Below are 19473 nucleotides of genomic sequence, written 5' to 3' on the forward strand. Positions count from 1 at the left end.
ATATAAATAAAATAATATTTATGCATTTATTTTAAAATAAATGAAATAAATACTTAATTTGTACATTTTGGGAGGGGAAGTCACACACACACACACACACACACACACATATAATCATATGACAAATTTGGAAGGAAATATAAAAAATAAATAATAGAGCCAATCAGTAGAGCTTCAAAAAGAAAATGCAGAATAGAAATAGAAATAACCAATTACGGAAGGCTAGGAAGTAGAATTTTAATGTTTTTGTTATTGTAATTTTTTGTATTTGTATTTGTTTGTGTTTGTTTTACTTTGCTATTGCTTGTAGATTATAGAAAATCCTGCTCCCCCCCCCCTTTAATTAAATGCATCAGAGAGATCAGTAAAGGACAGAGTGTATAGAACAGGGGTAGGCAACCTGCGGCCCGCGGGCCGGATGCGGCCCAGCAAGGCCTTGGGACTGGCCCCAGCCTGGTCCTGCCGCCGATTGCCACCGGGGCCTTTGGGGGACAATTGTCTATAGAAGCCTCAGAAACATGCATTTATATTAACATTTTTTTAAAAAATCAGCAAATTTTTTTGCGTGTCCTCCATTTTTTTAAAAAAAGTGTGTTCCATTTGAAAATTTTGTCCTACATTTGCCCTGATTTATATATTTAATTTTTTAAAAAAATTATTTAATTATTTATTTTTTGGCTTCGGCCCCCCAGTTGTCTGAGGGACAGCAACCCGGCCCCTGGTTCAAAAAGGTTGCCTACCCCTGGTATAGGATTTTTATTGATATTTTGTTTCAGGTGTTTGTGTTGATTGTGAAGAATATACAAAATATATATCACGTGATAAATGTATTATATGTCAAAAATTAATAAAATTAATTAATTCATAAAAAATGAAAATATATATTGCACAACATATGTACAAAACAGTAAGGACCAGAAACCAAGAATGTTAGAAACTAAGACATCTTGGATGTTGCATATTCTTAAAATATGCTGCATAATCAGAATAATACTAAAATATAAAAATACAGAGTAGATACAGATCACCTTCCTGTACATCCCTGCACATCAGCACATCAGACAGAGCACAGAGAAAGAGCATGTGCAAGAATGTGATTTGCATTATATTTTTTCATCAATTCATCTTTCTGATGGATTTTAGGCTTGGTGGATGGATCCTTATCAATACATCCTGCTGTGACATTGAGGATGTCACGTTGATGATCTATCAAGAGTGTTAAAATACTTTTTTAAAGTAGGCAACAGATAAGAACCATAGGATGTGGTCTTGGTTTTTCAGAAAAAAATAGCTTGCAAATGATAGCAGTCATTTTCATATTTTTTGGAGTGTCTACATTTTTCTATTGTTTGCTCCTTTCCAAACCAGCACCATCCACTTGTTTGTTCCACAGCAGAGACATCAGAGACTCTTAAACACAGTGATACATTTAAGAAAGAACTTGTGGACTGGGCTTGTCTGCACTGGAGGAAAACACTAAACACACTGAAGCCAGTGCAGGCAGCCCTCATGATAAATGGCTAATAGTGGGAACTCAACTTGTGTTTCCAAGGAACCCCAGAGTAGCCTTGGGTTCTTTTGGTGTTTGGACAACTGGATCAGGGTCTGATTCAGTCTGATCTTTTTCCACATGCCAGGAGCCATGTCATCCCCTTCCCTGTGATGAACAGCATAGGGAAAAGGGATGGCTTGCTTTCTTCTGCTGCTGAGTACAGAAACAGTGCCTGGATGCATTGCTGTTCACATGGGGCACCCCGTTCTGACCTCAGCAGAAGTGTGTCACACAGGCTCTCACAGGGAGCTGCTTGGCTAGAGAGATTGTGTGGCGATAGCACCAAGGAGGATGGACCAGCAAGACCGACACAGTGTTTACCTGGCTGCCCATGAACTCAAGAATGTGGCATCACACCAGTTTCAGTCCAGTGCGTGTGCTCACCACTGTGGTCAGTCTGGGACTAGTCAAGGGCATAATGCTCCAGCTGACCCCATATAAGCAGCCAGTGTAGATGTACCCTCAGTCATCAATCCAACAGTGGCATTAGAGAAAAGGGGAGAAATAAAACATGCCATCTTCCTAAAACCTAAAACCACATGCAAGAAACCATGGCAGTAGATGTTGGCCTTAAGGATTATAATAGGGAATTATATCTGGCTTCTGTTTTGTTACTGATGTGGAGCATGCAGGTTAAATTCATGGTTTAAAAATACATAGCAAATTCAGTACTGTGGAGCAGCATGACTTGCTCCTGTTCTGTGGTTCCAGAGGAAGAACCTAGCAAGCCCACAGACTCAGAATTTTTAAATGTGACGTTACTAATGATTCTTTAGACATTAAATGCCCCATGCAAACATACCCCTAGTTTCAAAGAGAAAATAATTTCATAATGTGACTTTTGTTTTTCTTTACTTTCTTCTGAGTCTTGTGCATACGAGGGTCAGACCTCCAGAGGTAATTGGACTGCAAGCCCCAGCTGCCCTAGCCAGCATAATCCGCAGTAAGGAATGTTGGAAGTTGCAGTTAAATCTGGTAGGCCTCATAATTTCCACCTTTCGTGGATACTGATTATCATACTGAGATGGGTGAACAAGTTACCACTGGTAAGACTGGATTGCTCTCAGCTGGGAGGGGAGGGTGAGAGAGAAGGGGAAAGGCTGGCAGGCTGTCAGCTCCGCCACTTTTGTTGTGCAGCCCACCTCCTTCCTGTATCCATGTCACCGGTAATGTGCAGGCCCAACCAGACAACCTTTCCCTTAGCTCCTGTAGTAACAGGAAGGAGGTAGGCTGAGCAGCCTTCAAACCATTGTGGAACCCATGTGAAGACATTTTGACCCCTTCAGGATTTGTGAACCATTATTTTAGCCAACTGTAACCCGGGTGAAGCACTGTGGTTTAGCACTGACATTGGGAAAGTGACTGCCAATGTATGGGTACTGAAATAAGTTCCAAAGAAAGCTTTCTGGAATGTTGTCTCTTTATCCACCCACCACTGTATGCCAGAATGTTAATCTGGCAGTTGAATCTGTTGCTGCTGGTGGAACAGATTCCCTTGTTCCCTTATGCCTCCAAAATCGACTCTAGAGAGTTTAGGCAGTTAAGTACTGTTTAGCCCTGTGATTTTGGACAGAGCCCAGAATGAGCACAAACACACACATACACTGGAAATCCAAGATGTTTATTTCTTGGCATCAACATGCTCAATACTGAGACACTGTACCACTATATACAACACAATAAAACCACAAACCAGAAACATTAACTCTAGGAAAAGTTAGCAAAACCATAAATAAAGACAAATTGTACATTTTTTTAAAAAATCTCCTTCTTATATACAGCATTGATGGCATGGACCAATAACCAATTGCTATAATTTAAAGTGTAAAGAATGTAAAGTAACTAATTGCAAAGGCACTGAGTGCAGCTTCCCCCTCCCCTTCTCTTCTTGTAATCCAGGAACTAGGGTAGAGCTATATTTTAAAAACATCCTCAAAACACCACATACACAAATAGTTGAAGATGCTGCAATCAAAAATAAGGAAGAACAGGCTTCAGGACAATTTTGCTCAATGAATATGAGGCTGCTAGGGTGGGAATAAACTAAGACATGCATCACACATGACGCAACAGATTTGCAAAGTACTGACTTGCATGTTACAGCCTCTTGGTAATTTCTTCACCCAATGGTGAACCAGATACTCTTTTCAGTAGTGAGCGCAGAGCCATGAATGACAATTAAACTTATAAGCATTGTGGGCAGGATGTGAATTAATCCAAAAGGTAAAGACTGAAGCAGGCAATGGAGAGACAGCTTCTGCACTGTGTTAAGCTATAGTCAAACTATAGAACCTTGGTCATAGTTTCCAACACTGTTAGTACTCAGTGAGTATAGCATGACTAGTACAGTAGCAAAGAGAGGAATGTTGAATCTGTCATATCCCCATGGTTTCCAAGGTTGTTCCTTGCTTTGAATGTGGCCTCTCTGTGTATGTTCTCTGAGTGTGTTAATACTAGCATGTTATTGTAGACAATCTTGGGTTTAAGGTTAAGGAGCTTGAGAAAACAAATCAACTCAAGTATATAATATTCTAGCTATAGGTAAGATACATATTTTGACACTTAAAAAAAAGTCAAATCAGTGGGGGTCCTCCTTAAACTTACTATTGGGGTGTTTGGCTGAAGCTTCTGGGAGTCAAGGTCTGAAAGATCAAGAGGACCAAAAGATGAGAATCACTGCATTGTGAAACATACCATTGTGGAGCCGTCAGTGGGTTGTCAGGTTGTACAAATGCTTGCTTGGAGACTTTCCCTTTTGACAACCACTGTGAGACAACTTTGCTGAGAGCAGTAAAGCAAGGATTGAAGAATTTCTAATTCAGCAAATAAGAAATAATCAAAACTCAAGACAGCTTTCAGTTCTGTATTGATACACCCAGAAACATGCTAATGAAACACAGGAGCAGTGCTTACAATAGATTCTTCTTCACTTCAGGTTCCTGGCAAGTTCCACTATGACTTTTTACTACAGAGCATATTATAGCAGCAAAGAGGTCTTTGCACTCTTTAGAGTAGTTACTAAAGATAAGGGTTCTAATGCAATCAGCTACAAGGTCCAAGATATTAATGCCTTTGCCACCTAACTATTCAGTAATACATACTGATTTTAAAAAAGAAAGAAAGAAAGAAAGAAACCACCCCATTCAAACAAAATTATCTGACTAAGCTTTTTATGCACAACCACCACAACATAAGCCAACACATTTGTATCTTCAGTCCACAGTACAGTTGATGGGGAAGGATGCTTTAACCCAACTATGAATTCTGAAGGGGGTCTTTTTCACATTCATTCTCTACCAAATTACATAGTCCATATTTATAATCACTTTTTCTTCAGCTGACATATAGCTGAAATTGTACAGCAGTAAACAGGGGAAGCATTGTAGTTAACTTATCCACAGTCAATTGCACATCCTGTTACCAAAGTATAAGTACAATTATTCTAGTCTGGAGCTTTCTGTATCAGCCATTGTAGAGTATAGTGTTAAATAAAGTACATAAAGTAACAGATACACCCAGCAGCCAGGACATTATGTATATGTAACAGAATATATTAGCTGGGGAATCAACAGATCTCCCAAAATTAGAAACCGGGTTTGAAGAATAAGCTTATTCCAAGTAAATATATGGAATGATGATGAAGAAAAAAAAGATTTCAAAACAGGAATGACTAAAGAACTACCTGACTCCCAGGTTCAGCAGCAATGGAATGGTTCTTCACATTCTAGGGGGATGTCTGTTGTTTCTTCACTATCAAAGAAGTGAGCCCAATACCATTTTCTAATATATTTCCAGATTAACTCCTTCAAAACTATTTGATTTAGGTGATTTTGGAAAGACTTCCCTATCCTGCAACCCTCCAGATGTATTGGGATTACATATCCCTTATTGTCAATCTACAAGGTGTGGTGCCTGGAGATTATATGAGTTGTAATCCCACTATCTGTCAGGCACCAGGTTAGGAAAAGATGATTTAGAGCCAAGAATGCAAAAAATGTCTGGGGTGAGGCAGAAGGAAGGGGGGCTAGGGGTAAAGAAGTGGTGTGCATTGCTGAGGTCTATGCAGGAATAAAACCCCCAAGTGAGTTGGTTTAGTAACTTCACTATACCCAAAATCCTCCAGTTGCATTACAGAAAAAGAGGTACATCTTTTTCTGTTTCTAGGTGAGCTAGGCCCAACAACAGGAGTGAGCATCATGTTTCTGGACTGTAATGCCCAGTGTTCCTCACCATCGGTTATTCTGGCTAGGACTGCTGGGTGTTGCAATCCAGTAACACCTGAAATGCTGCATGACTCCCTACAGCAAACCCAACATGGATTCTTGTCAGTATTCTTGCAAGTACAAGTTAGGTTTTACTTGTGATCAAAATCCTCTCCTGAAGGACTTGTCTGCAGCAATAAAAACACAACAAGGCTTTCCACCATGAAATACTGCCTGCAAGTGACTGCTAATATGAATTCATGTTTCTTCTTGAGGTCAAAGGCAATATGCATGAGCGCCTAGCACTACTCCCATCTACCTTCAACGGGAACTTTGAGTACCTCGGTAAAAATGAAACGTAAGTGCTAAGTGATTTGTTCCCAGAATCAGGAATGGTCCATTTGAAATAGAATGCATACTTAAGGACTCCTAAAGAGAAGCCTCCCTTCACCTTGGTTTGCAACAATCAGTCTATGTAAAATAACAATGAGCTACGACTGTGCATATTATGTACATGCTAAAGGAACTGGAAGTTATTTGTACAGATATAGGAGAGGACACTTAGGACAGAAGGGGATTCAGAATATTCCAGGATTCTGCAGTTACCACTCCTGAAAAAGAAAAGCAGTAGTCTGCAATACTGCAAGCACAGAACAACACAATTGACAAATGACAATGTATAAAGCAAAAGTATATATATCAGATATGAAATTCTGGTCATCTACTTAGAACAGAGCTAATGTGTTTTAAAATTAGACACGCATGCACACACAAACTTCTCCATTCTATACATGCCATTTTAAACACAGGATATCCTCAACAGCTTCTTCTGTGTAATGTCTGGAGCAACATTAGTAACAATAACAAGTTTACTGTCACCATATATCTTAGATTAAACATGTTATGTTAGTGTAAACAATGGCATAATGGTAAATCAAACAAAATGTATGTACTTTCTCTCAAGTCACAACTGCAGGCCTTTATAACTACCTCTGTGCCAACAACATTTCAAAATTCTTCTGTGAATTCCAGAACTGAGAATCTGTATAATTTGACCACACATTAAGCCACAGGCTAATCTTTGTTGCAATCACATTGTTTCAGTCTACTGAAGTAAGGAATCAATCACAGCTCCTGATTTTGCAGAACGTTTTCTGTTTTGAAAGGAGAGAAACAGTCCACATTACTCAATATCCCACCCAGGAGGGAAAGGGCTCTCTTTCAGATCAAAAGGACACAGAAGAACAATAAAGTTAAAACTCAGGTGCTTGCTTTCTAGGTGTGCATGCAGTTCCAATGAAAAGGAATTTGTGACCAAAGAACAGTTAAAAATTATTACTTTTGAATGGGTGCAGTGTATAAATTAGGTAATTGTTTGAGGAGGCAGGGGCTGGGAGCATCCAAGTGAGGCAGCAGAATCCTCATAATTGCAGCTTGTCAGTTACATAATGGGAAACACATGGATTGGGTCAACACTTGGCCAGGCCCATCTGAGGCCTCAACAGTACTCATGACTAGCATTTGATGGGATCAGCTAGCAACATTAGCTTTCCTACCTACTCATGACAATAGCTTCTTCATAGACCAATTTCCTCTTTAAAATCCCAAATACTTTTCACTTGCAGAGTGTAGATTGTTAATGTGCTGATTCTAACATGCCCAAGTTGAGAGCTACCCTTTTAAAGAAAAGACTAAGAGCCCTCCCCCCAACCACCATCTTGAGGGGGAGAGACGAGGCCTGGCCTTGAAAGACTAAGAGCCCTCCTCCTGACAACCATCTTGAGGGGGAGAGAGGCCTTGCAATTTTTTGTATTGTATTGCAATTTTTACTGTACACCGCTATGATCATTGTGGAATAGCGGTCTATAAATAAAACTTATTATTATTATTATTATTATTAAATATATTTTATATAAATATATAATATTCCCTTACATATCTGCTTCTACAGTCTTCTCGGCTCTATGCACTGAGTGAAAAATAAAAAAAGAATCAGATTCACCGCACAGACCTGAATCCTTAGGTGGGGCATGCACACAAAACAGGTGAGGCATCCCCACTCCTTCAGCATCAGGTCATATATGTACAACAAGCATATTCATAGAACTCGTACCAACATGAAGAGACTAGGGATGTTCTTCCTGCTTGCATTGAGCACTGGGAAGATTTGGGCCATGGGACATAATGTGGAAACCTCCATTTTAAAGTTCAAAATGTATGCAAAAACAATATTTTACAGAAACTCTGACCTTCTGCCAGTTTTGGGCCTTGATCGTCCTTTTGAAGTTCTTGGTCTTTCTAGTTTCATCAAAGACTGTCTCAAGCTCTCTTCCGTGTAAGCCAGATATACATGGGAAAGATCCACTTCAAAAGGCTGAGTGGGGAGCAAAGCAGTAATTATGAATTGATAGGCATGAGTCGTGTAAAATTATACAACCAAAATGGGGGTGGAATCTTAGATAAGCGTAACTGAAGGCAACTAGATAATTGTGAATTGCAAAAGCACATATCGGAAAAATATAACTTACATCTTTTTCTTTTTTATCAGGTACTGGAGTCTGCTTTCTCATGTTATTCCCGGTATATGCAACACATTTCTTAAAAGAAAAAGAAAAACAGTGGTGAATGTAATTGGATAATTTACAAGCAACTTTACTCTTCTGAGAGCCTTTCTTTAAGAAGATCCTAACAGAGATGCTGTTTCTGTTCATTGTTTGTCCAGTCTAGTACATTCAGATTGCAATGCAATTCCAAATACATTTATTTCAGAATCAGTTTCACTGGAGTCAGTGAGATACCTTCAAGTAAACAGGACCTGGGCAACTTGTGAATATGACATATTGGAAGACTTACCAAGAAATTCCATTCTTGCCAAAGAGAAGAAGACATTTATGAATGGGTTAGTTCCGGTTGCTGCCTAGGCTAGGCAAGATATCGTTCATTAAAAAAAACCTCTACTGATCCTCATCTCCTCCTGACTCAGTTCCTTCACAAGCTGAGACACAGGAAAGCATAAAAAGACCCCTCATGTCCCGGAAAGGAAGGTCTTGCCACCTAGGGTGGGTTGGAATGGCTCCTTCTACTTGGCGAGAATGGATCTTCATGGTAAGTTTCCAACTGTGTTCTATTTGTTTTGTTTTTTAAAGTTTGCATGTTTAATGTAACTGTATATTGTTTTAGCAAGATGATTTCAATTGTTTTTTTACTATAAAGTTTTAAACTGATTTTACCTGTCAGCCATCTTGGGTCCCTTTCTGGGAGAAAGGTGGCATATAAATGCAATAAATAAATAAATAAATAAATAAATAAATAAATAAAGTGCCATTTCCAGGCAGCAGAAAAAGAGCCATTCATGAATGGAAAAGAGGCATGAAGGGGAGAAAAAGCAACAGAAAGGAAGGGGGAAACTAGTGAGAGAGAAAACTAATGTGGTAATCACAGAATCATAGAATCATAGAGTTGGAAGAGACCACAAGAAGGAAAGGCTAAAGGTTTTTTTTAAAATAGTACAGGACTGAGGAAGGAGAAAGATGAAAAAAAGATAAATTTAAATAGAAGAAATAAGATCAGAGAAAGTGGAGATGACCTTTCCTGGGTGAGGCAAGAAGAACAGAAGTAGGAGGATATGAGGATCAACAGAGGTTCTTTTTAAATCATGTGAAATCTTCCTTGGCCTGGGCAGTGACAGGAGTTAACCATTTGCTGGCTAAGAAAAGCAAACATTTCATTTTATGGAAATGCCATATATTTTGAACTGGATAATGAAAAACTAACACACAGTACATTCAGAGTAGTATTAATTTCATGGCCTACAGTTGCTGATTTTGTACCTAGCCACACAGGATGGACAATGTCAGTAGATTAGTGGGAAGGCTTCAGAAGAGAATGAGATCTTTCAAGTTGAACCAACATTTTATACCACCATTCCCATTTTTCCAGTCTTGCTTACATACCAGCTGCCATTCTCCAATATCTTCATTCCAGTGGACATAGTTTTCAATCATTTCCTTGAAAGAAATAAGAAAAAAACAACAACCATGAACTTTCACTCAGGTTTATGACATCTCTCCACATCATTAAGTAAGGCAAAACAAATGTTCTATAGTAGATCCCAAAACCATTTCTACCAGTTGGGACTAAACAAAGACATTTTGTTGCTTGAATTAGAACAGCAAATGAACTTTCCCTCGATACCATCTCAAAGTCAGGTACCACAGTACCCAAACCCAGTCAAGTTGTTTTGATGTATGAGGGTGAAAACTGCATGAGCACTTTTCATTACAACTTGTACTGTAAGAAAAAAGGGGAAACTGTTATAAGAACAAAGAAAATAGCTAATGATTTGCACCTTTTTGTCTCACACCGTAAACCTCCTGTCTGAGATGGTTAAGAAAAGTACCGGCTCTGTTGCTGAACTCTCCCCTTTGTCTTCCTATTGCTGATAACTTCATTCCAGATGCTATGCCAGATAGGAATGTATTGTCATAAATTACCATCTAATCAAATATGCATGATGGCAAATGCCTTCTAGTCCCATTGCTCATTGTCTCTGAAATTTGAGGTTCTATACATGATCAATAACAACAGCAATAGCACTTACATTTCTATACTGCTTATCAGTGAACTCAGCACTCTCTAAGTGGTTTAGAATCTGTAAGACAATTGCCCCCAACAAACTGGGTATTCATTTTACCAATCTACGAAAGGATGGAAGGCTGATTCAACCTTGGAGCCTTGGGACTGAACTCACAATCTTGTGGCTGCAGTACCGGCATTTAACCACTGCACCACCAAGGCCCCATATGCTACATGTGAAGCTGCTGTTCTCCCATGGCTCCATCCCAATGCAAGCCAAGTTATCATTTCAGCCTAGATAAAACAGATGAAAAGTACCCACATTCTTAGTCTGCCCTACAATGTATGGGCTCCAAATATGACAAGGGCAGCATAGGATACTACTATAGGGCAAACTGCCAACATGCCGTTTTATGAATGCAAAACTAGCACTTAGAAGGGAGGGAAATGACAGGAGATGCCTCATTGCTAAATTCCTCAGCACAAACATAGGTTTTCCTTTGTTTTTCACCTGATAGTCCTGAGGTATGAAGTTGTCAATGATGAGCATCTGAAGACGCAACTCCCTGCTGAGCTGTCGGATGTTCTCCAGCAAGCCTTCAATTTCTCTCTGATGTTCCTGCTGTAGATCTGCCATCTGGGGATACATGCCAAATAATCAAAGGGCTACAATGACCTCCCACTGGGGATTTGCACATCTGCCAGTATTTCTCCCATCATGTTACATTCATCATTAAGATAATAATGATAATCTCTTGCAAAAACTGCATTTTATACAGAGAATTTTCATCTTGTCTTCACAGCATGTCCTGCAGACTAATTCATTTTAACTGTCACATCATTTTTAAAGTGAACAAGCCCAGACTCTATACTAGTTTGCCTTTATTTTCACACCATTATATTTTCTTCCCACTGTGTCATGTCTATTAGACTTCAGGGTATTGTAGAAGAGACTGGTTTATTTGATTCTTTCTACAGTATTTAGTAGCATGCTTTAGTGCTTAATACCTTTGAAAAGGAAAAAGGGAACCACAGTACATAAAAGAATTTCATCATAAAAGAATTTCATAATTTTACAGTTTTCTTATCAATTAACACTTTTTAAATTAAAACATTCAAAGTTGATCTAATCTCACATAATGGGAGAAGCCAGAGAAGGGCCTCTGTAGCAGGGCAGAAATTTCAGGCAGATTGACAGGAGGGAACACAGTCTTTTAAAGAATTTAGAAATTTAAAAGTTTAAGACCTGCACCTTGAACTCAGTCTGGAAAGGCAATGGAAGTCAAGGTGGGCAGTTTATAACTTGTTGTTGTTGTTGTTGTGTGCCTTCAAGTAATCTCTGATTTATGGCAGACCCTAAAGTGAACCTATTGTGAGGTTTTCTTGGCATGATTTGTTCAGAGAGGATTTGCCTTTGCCTTCCTCTAAGCCTGAGACAGTATGACTTGCCCAAGGTTACCCAATGGATTTCCATGTCTGAGTGGGGATTCTAACCCTGGTCTCCAGACTTGTAGTCCAATGATCAAACCACTACACATGCTGGCTCCTGAATTGATAACTAGTGCTATATAATCAGAATATTAGTCAAAAAAGCTGGCAACTATCCTGAATAACCAGAACATCCTCAAAAACAATGTCATACAGAATGCAGTACAGTAGTCTGTCTTTGGACAGATCGACAGTGGTTACATCCATCTGTGCTAGTTAAAAGTGCTTCATGTCACACATTTGCTTACAACATCACAAAGAAACAGAGCCATTCACACTGAAAACCTGTTTAAAATGTCTTATAATACTGACCTCTGATTTTGCTGCCATTAGCATTGTCCAGACTTTCTTTAGTTTCTTGGTCTTTCCTTGTGCTTCCTCCTGAAGGCTGGTGTACTTTTCCTCAATGTCTAAACGCTCTTGCTATTTACAAATGATCAAAAATAGTATAGATTAATCAAAATTGTCCAACTGATGTGCTGGTGAAAGGATGCTATTCAGCACAGATAGTTCCTCATATGGAAGAGGGAAGGATTCCTTTAAGAAATGTATGCCACAGATACTATGTTACAGTGCTCCCTTAATATAAATGGGGATCCTTTCTAGAACCCACCCACCCCAGGTACGGAAAAAACGCAGGACCTCAGTTCCCATTTGTTTCAATGAGCATGCACACTATTGGTGTGCACACCATTTTAACAACTGGGACTTGCTGTCCGTGTAAGCTTAAAGCTGCGGGTGGCAAGCCCGTGTATGGGTTGGGTGCACTGTACTTGTTGCCAGCCAGCACAATTTTACTTTTGCCCCCACACTATTATCTTAACTTGAAAATCTCCATCTCATCCAGTTTTGTTAGCCTGCAATGCCTAGTGCATTAGCACTGAGTGCAATCTGCAGTTCCCATTGACCCCATCTGGAGAAATAGAAACGGTAAAGGGCCCCAAGCCCTCTATATGCTGGCTTGGTAATTCCAGATCTTTTCCCAACATCTAGTTTGACTGTGACAAATCCATAGCTCTTGTCAATGCTACAGATTCTTTTGTGACCTTCCAATTACTTAAGAAACAGGCCATTTAAGAATCAAGCACCTCCCTTTGTCAAAGATAATCATTTATCTTCTCTTGTGTAACTAGAATTTTTTCATCTAGTTGCTACACATCTTTTGTTAACATTGACTTTAAGGCTATAGTTGTTCTCAGAGCCCTGAAGTGAACACAGTTTCAGGGGACTATCACTGCTGACACACATTCAGGCTGACTGGCGCTTGAGACTCCTGGATTTTACTGCCTTTTCTCATACTTCCATCATCTGGTGGGTACTGACCAGCAAAGCTTTGCCACATCCAAGAAATGACTGCTCTTCCTGCCTTTTTATTGGAATGCCTTTTCATTCCCAGGGCTCTTGGTCCCCCTTCCTTGACTGTATTTTTGGACAGATCCCAAGAAAGGAAAAGATAAACTGTATTTTATTTAGCAACAAACCAATCAACAGCATATCAAAGCTAAATCGAACCTCTTTCTCCTCAAGTTCCTTACGGAGCTGCTCTGCTCTTTTCCTTCGTTCTTCAAGCTCCATGTTAGATTCTTCTAGAAGCTTCTCCTGCTCCTCTGCTTTAGCTAGCAAGTCCACACCTCCCACAATCACTTTTTTCTCCAAGGCTGACAGCTTCTCCAGCAGAGACTGATGTTCCTGCCTGGACAAAAACGGAGGAAAGAACTTAGGTTGTTGTGAATCAGGATACTAAAGCTGCAGATTCTAGCTTGACAACTCATGCTTGAAGTCCTAAGAGGTTTCTTAGATTTATTCATTAACTTAAAGGACACCCAAACTGCTGTAGAATTCTCTGAAGATGCCAGCCACAGATGTTGGCAAAACATCAGGAATAAACTCTTCTAGAATGTGGCCACATAGCCCGAAAAGCTATGGATGCCGGCCATGAAAGCCTTCGACTTCACATTGCTATACAATAATTTGGCTCCCCTGGCTAATGCTTTGCCAACTTTAACCAAGCCAAGCAGGGCCTACTCTTCTGTAGCTCTTCTTGTCCACCAGGGGATGTTCCAGCATTTGAAACAAGGGAACAGTCTCTCCCAAAAATCTCTTCTACTATTTTCACTCTCAGGTTTCTGTGCAGTTGAGATTGATGCAAGTAGTGCTAGAGAGAAAGATCTGAATCTTATTCTAACTCTTAGTAATCTTACTTATCAAACCTTTCATGTTGAACTAAGTGGGGGCTGGTAGGAGGAGGATATAATAAAGAGGCATTAATTACTCTTTCTACTTTTGCATAATGTAGGATTTGGCAACAATCCCAAAATGTTTGGTATTTTGGGCATATGTTGGAGGCACTTGGAGAGTGAATGTAAAACGAGGCATTAATAACACTGTCTGCTTTCAATGTGACAAGCTAACATTCAGATGATTCACTCTGGATGATATCACATGGGAGGAATGTCTCTCAATTTTGAAAGAAAAGAAAGTAGGGCCAATCCGAAAATGAATGCTATTACGCAAATGGTTATCAAACGCACAGAAGAACACAGTGCCCTTGCCATTGCCTTGTTCAGAGAAGCGTTCCCAGGCATTGCATAATTGTCACTTCCTATTTGATGTTCTTTTGTTGTCTGTTTTATTGAATCATTTCCTGTATTGCTATGTACTTTATATGTATTATCTTACTAGACAGGCCCCTTCCCCACCACCATTCCCTTCTCCTTCTGTGTCGTGTCTTTTTAGATTGTAAGCCTGTGAGCAGGGAACCGTCCAATTAAAAAGATTGTATGTACAGCGCTGTGTAAATTTACAGCGCTTTATAAATAAAGGTTAATAATAATAATAATAATAATAATAATAATAATAAAGCCAAAGTAGGGCGAATGTAAAAGAAATTATCATATGACTATGGACCCATCATAGACTAGAATTCGAATTAGCATCTGTGCACATGCGCAGTGAGGGCAGAATCATATCGTGACCTTTTTACACTTCTTGCAGTGCTTGCATCCAGTTCCCATGGTTTTGCCTTGTTTCACGTTATTTGTCCATTCATCGTCCCTTATTTCACGTTATTACACAATTCACATTACTTGTTCATTCATTATCCCATATTTCACATTATGTAGGCAATTCACTTTATTTGTGCATTCATAACCCCTTATTTCATGTTATTTAGGCAATTCACCAATTCAAAACCAGTCCAAAGCAATCTTGTACTTGGTTTGAGCATTGGACTATGACTCTAGAAGGCAGGGTTCGAATGCCACTGGGTGACCTGGTGCAAGTCACACTCTCTCAGCTTCCTCAAAAAATGCCAATGGCAAACCCCATCTGAATAAACATGCCAAGAAAACCCCAAAAGCGGGGTGGGGGTCTCCAGATGGTTGTGTGTGTGTGTGTGTGTGTGCGCGTGTGACTGTGTCTGTGCCTTTAAGTCCCCAGCTATGGGGGGAAGGAGTCCCTCCCGTTTGGAAGAGCTTGGCTGCAGTGAGGTTGTGAGGGGCCTGGGGCCTGTCTGTTTCTAACCTGGCCCATTGGGAGTCCCATTGAAGGCAATGGCGCTATCTCCTCGCCATGAGTCGGAGGAGGGGGAAGGGGGAGGGGAAACTGTGCAGGAACCAGAGCTGGCGACTAAGGCTACATCCACACTGGAGAAATAACCCAGTTTGACACTGCTTTAACTCTTTGTGGCTCAAAGCTATGGCATTCTGGGAGTTGGAGTTTGTTGTGAGCCCAGAGTGATGCCCCTGAGGGGAGGAAAACAGTTTTGGGCAGAGCGAGCTTGCAGGACGCCTAATGGAGAGTCTCCCCCCCTCCCATTCTTTCCTATCAAAAACAGCTGCTTTTCCGCCCCAGCTGCTGGGGAAGACCTAGGAGCCCTGGAAGCCAAAACAAAATGGAGGATCATGGGAATTGATGCGGGGGAATACCAGGGCCACAGCAGACATGCATATCACACCAAACAACATTGCATTGAATGCAAAGTAGCCTGGGAATAAGATTTGTGAATTCACTAGAATTTACTTAATTTTGGATTGCTGTGGAATTGCATTCAGAATGCGTTGGGAATGCCAGCGAATGCGTGTGACAACCTTTCGTGCAATAACGTGAATACCCATGATTGCGTTCGGGATGACACTGGATTATACTTCCAACTTCCGTCATGTAATAAACCTCTCTGTGGCATTGAGCATGTTGTACAATCTAAGAACTACATGCATGTATGAAATGTGTGGCCTGAATGTCTGTAGAGGGCAGGCTAGACAGAATGAGAAAAGCCTTTATTTGGTCTGTGAAGATTTGCAAAATGGAAAACAAGAGGACTGAAAATGCATGTGTCGGATGTGTTTGCATATATTGCTTGGGAGAATTTCAAGTGCATCTAGGCACTTTGGAATGGTCAAAATCACCAATCTTAACAGTATTTGCAGTACAAGCAAGCACATGAAAATTTAACATGCAAGCATCCTCCAGCAATATTGGTGGCAAAGGCTGATAAATTTGATAATATAATCTTGTTGTGCAAATTGTAACTATATAATGCACATGGAAATCACTTGAAAGCACTATACAAGGATAAGACATTTCAATATCAGAACTGCTCACTGTGCTTTAAGTAGGTCTTTCTCCCTCTTTTCAAGCTCTGCCCGGGCTTTATTTCTTTCTTCCTCTTCCATATCAAGCTTCGTTTCAAGGGCTTTCCTTTCTTCATCTATCTTGGCTTGCATCTCCATCATCTTGTCAGGTGAAACTTTCTTCTTTCCTTTTAGGAGAGACAAAGGCTGATTTAAATGGCAAGAGCATGCTTAAACAGTATCCGCACTGCCCCTTCCTGTGAATTATAGATTTTTAAATTAGTAATTTACAGTAATTACTAATTACTGTAATGAAAGAATGTACAATTATGACTGTCACTCACACTTTCAGGATTTACCTCCTTGTCATCATCTGGTCAGGAAGCAAACTAAGACAGCAGCATCTCTGTCTTGATACCAAATGCATTTTAATCAATTGCTGAACACTTTATCCATGTTAGTGATGTAGAGACTCAAGAATATATTACCCCCAATTATGCCTTCCAGCCATACAGCAGAATTCTAGTTTTAGTGGTATGAGTTCAACTCAATTAATTTATTGTGATCTGGATGGTGATGATTTAAACTACACTTGCACACCCCTAGAGAAGCCAGCATTTTAAAACTAAAAATCGGAAAACAAAACACATTGGAATAATAAAACAAACATATAAGAAGGGGTAAATTTAAAAGTTGGAAGGAAAAAAGGAACACAATTACCAAGATAGAGCAGGTTTGCAAAACAAAGTGAAATATTTTTGTACTGAGAGGAGGAGGAGGAAGGGGGGGGTGTCACATTTTTATTTGCCCCATTTTGCTTTCCCTCCCCTACATTCTCATACATCTGGGCAATCCAGATATATCTAGAATGACCATATCTGTACCTGAAAATAGGCAGTGGTTTTATTGCTGCTATAAGGGGAAAACCCATAGAACACCCTAGTTCTCCCACAGTTACATTTGTATAATGTTAGATAAACTTTGTCTTAATAGTTAACCCCATTAAACTGGTAATTGCACTGACTCCATCATCTTAACACTCTCAAAGTGTGCATCTTGAGTTCTCTGAAGGGGGGGAGGAGGGAGATAGCAAGAGAAAGAGAGAGAGAGCACATGCACAGCTAGGCAGCCTGAACAAAACCATAAACAAGTCCTTTAAACTGTATTAGATGGAGTGCAAATCAAACACACCAACCTGCTTGATCTTGCATTTTAAGAGGAAGAGGCAAACAAATCGCAGAGAGGCAGCACAGGCACAAAGAGGAAGGGAGTGGGGAGGGGGAAAAAAGAAAGACATTATTGCTTGATTTGTTTTGCAAAACAAATAAGGTCATAAGTAAAAGCATTCATCAAAATGTGCATCTTCAGATCAAAGAAAAAACCCAGCAAATTAAATTCTAAAATGCAAGATTAAATGTCAGCTGTGCCACCCGGTTTCGATGATGAAGGTGAGTAAGCATCTCGTATCGAAGAATATCATGATTATTCAGCTCACTGAAGGATGACATTGTTTTCTGAGCAATATTATGCTATACATTGGTAACAAAGAATAACGCCTAAAAACCATCCAAGAAAATTATCTGACACATAAATTATATAAACTTGAGTATTTGAAGAAGCCAATTGTCACTTATATCTAAGGGAACTCCTTGGTATTTTGGTTCCAATTGCCAGGCAACTATTAGCATCTGAGATGGCCAATCAAACACGAGGAGAGATGGGTGGCAGCCGGTGGCTTCCATGTCGGAGGGGCAGTAAAGCTACTCTGGGCTTCATTTCAAACTTCGAAGTCTTTAGTGAAGGTGCTGATTTTTTTAAAGAGGGTGACAGGGTGCACCACATTGGATATCTTCCCTAAAGCCCACCCTAGAATTCAGAGCAGATTCACCATCACACAGACATGGGAGCCACCAGCCACTGAGAGAGATCATGACCAAGTTTCAACATTCATTTTAGCAGAACATTAAGCAGGTTTGTTTCAAGAAACATATATGCTTCCACAGAGGCAAAGGCACACACTGTAGCTGGTGCTATCAAGGAAAAGAAGGAAAGGGGTAAGGGGAAAGGAGGAAATGCAGCAAAAAACATGCAACATGCAAAAGTTTTTATTTTAAATGAGCATTTATTTGTTTTAGTTTAAATCTGAATGCCAAATCTATGTCACAGTTATGTCAAACTGGAGTTTATTCTATGAACAGTGAATTGTTCCACAAAGGAGTAAATTGTATTCTTCCTGCAAGCAGTGGTTTATACTGGGAAGGTGGAAAGCCCAGTTCAAACTACAAATGAAAATGCTCCATTAAGGCTCTTCACCATGTTCATCTTCATCAGCTGACAAGATCAAGGCAGACCAATGGCAATGAGATGTGCACACCAAAAGAATAATGCCACCAGCTTAATGTTTAAAATAACATTAAATGTTAAAATGCAGGGGTTTCCCATTCACATCTCTGAACAGGAAATGCCTGACAGGCAGATCGGGTAATACCAATTCCCTACAAAACAGGCTGAGGACACTATTATTCTCATTAATCTTCCCCACTGGTAAGAGCGATGAGAACTGAACTGGAGAATCTGGTGGGTTCCTCAGCCTTGATGTAGATGGTTGTGGAAGATTTTTCAGTGCTGTGGGCTAAGCAAAGGAATCTGGAATTAAGAACTAATGTTTCAGCTGATCTTCCCCAAGATTGTGCATTTGGTCTAGCTCCTTTCTCCAAAATGTTTCTAGAGAAAGAGGATGAACATCCAACTGAAATATTAGTCATAGTTGATGTAAAACTAATATATTAGAGATCACCAACAGTACATTTTAAGAACCAGTATGTTTTTTGATCAATAGTGCCATGCCTTCAAGCTTTTCTGAACTATTTAGCCAAAGGTGAGCCTGAAAAATATTCTCCCCCAAAAGATTGAAATAGCATAGGTAAAAAGCATGCTTTACTTAGTGGGGTGGGGTGGGGAAAATCCACACTTCACTCTGAACAAAATCAATGTTGAGGACAGGGAGCAAAATGCAGCATCAAAACAATGAGTGCACAGATTATGAAAAGGCCAAAGCTTCACTGGATGACTTAAGAGCTCCCAC

At 39.9% G+C, this 19473-nt stretch overlaps 1 protein-coding gene across 3 annotated transcripts in view; it reads right to left on the bottom strand.

The window, feature by feature from the left end:
- Positions 1-3154: 3154 nt before the first annotated feature.
- KIF3A (kinesin family member 3A) overlaps positions 3155-19473 on the bottom strand; it is a 43403-nt gene continuing 27084 nt past the window's right edge. For 2 of the 3 annotated variants that reach the window (XM_089530786.1, XM_089530805.1), the window contains 8 exons: positions 16420-16576; positions 13330-13510; positions 12130-12240; positions 10841-10966; positions 9708-9761; positions 8283-8351; positions 8004-8128; positions 3155-6908 (listed from right to left, as the gene is read on the bottom strand). In XM_089530786.1, coding sequence (XP_089386912.1) covers positions 6860-6908; positions 8004-8128; positions 8283-8351; positions 9708-9761; positions 10841-10966; positions 12130-12240; positions 13330-13510; positions 16420-16576 — 872 coding nt within the window. In that variant the 3' untranslated portion in view covers positions 3155-6859. Of the gene's footprint in view, positions 6909-7689; positions 7724-8003; positions 8129-8282; positions 8352-9707; positions 9762-10840; positions 10967-12129; positions 12241-13329; positions 13511-16419; positions 16577-19473 lie in introns of all 3 variants that reach the window. The other variant, XM_089530797.1, reaches the window with a different exon arrangement.

Source organism: Sceloporus occidentalis, unplaced genomic scaffold (genome assembly GCF_023333645.1).
Source record: "Sceloporus occidentalis isolate IW3139 unplaced genomic scaffold, rSceOcc1.0.p SCAF_1, whole genome shotgun sequence".
Classification (NCBI taxonomy): Eukaryota; Metazoa; Chordata; class Lepidosauria; order Squamata; family Phrynosomatidae; genus Sceloporus; species Sceloporus occidentalis.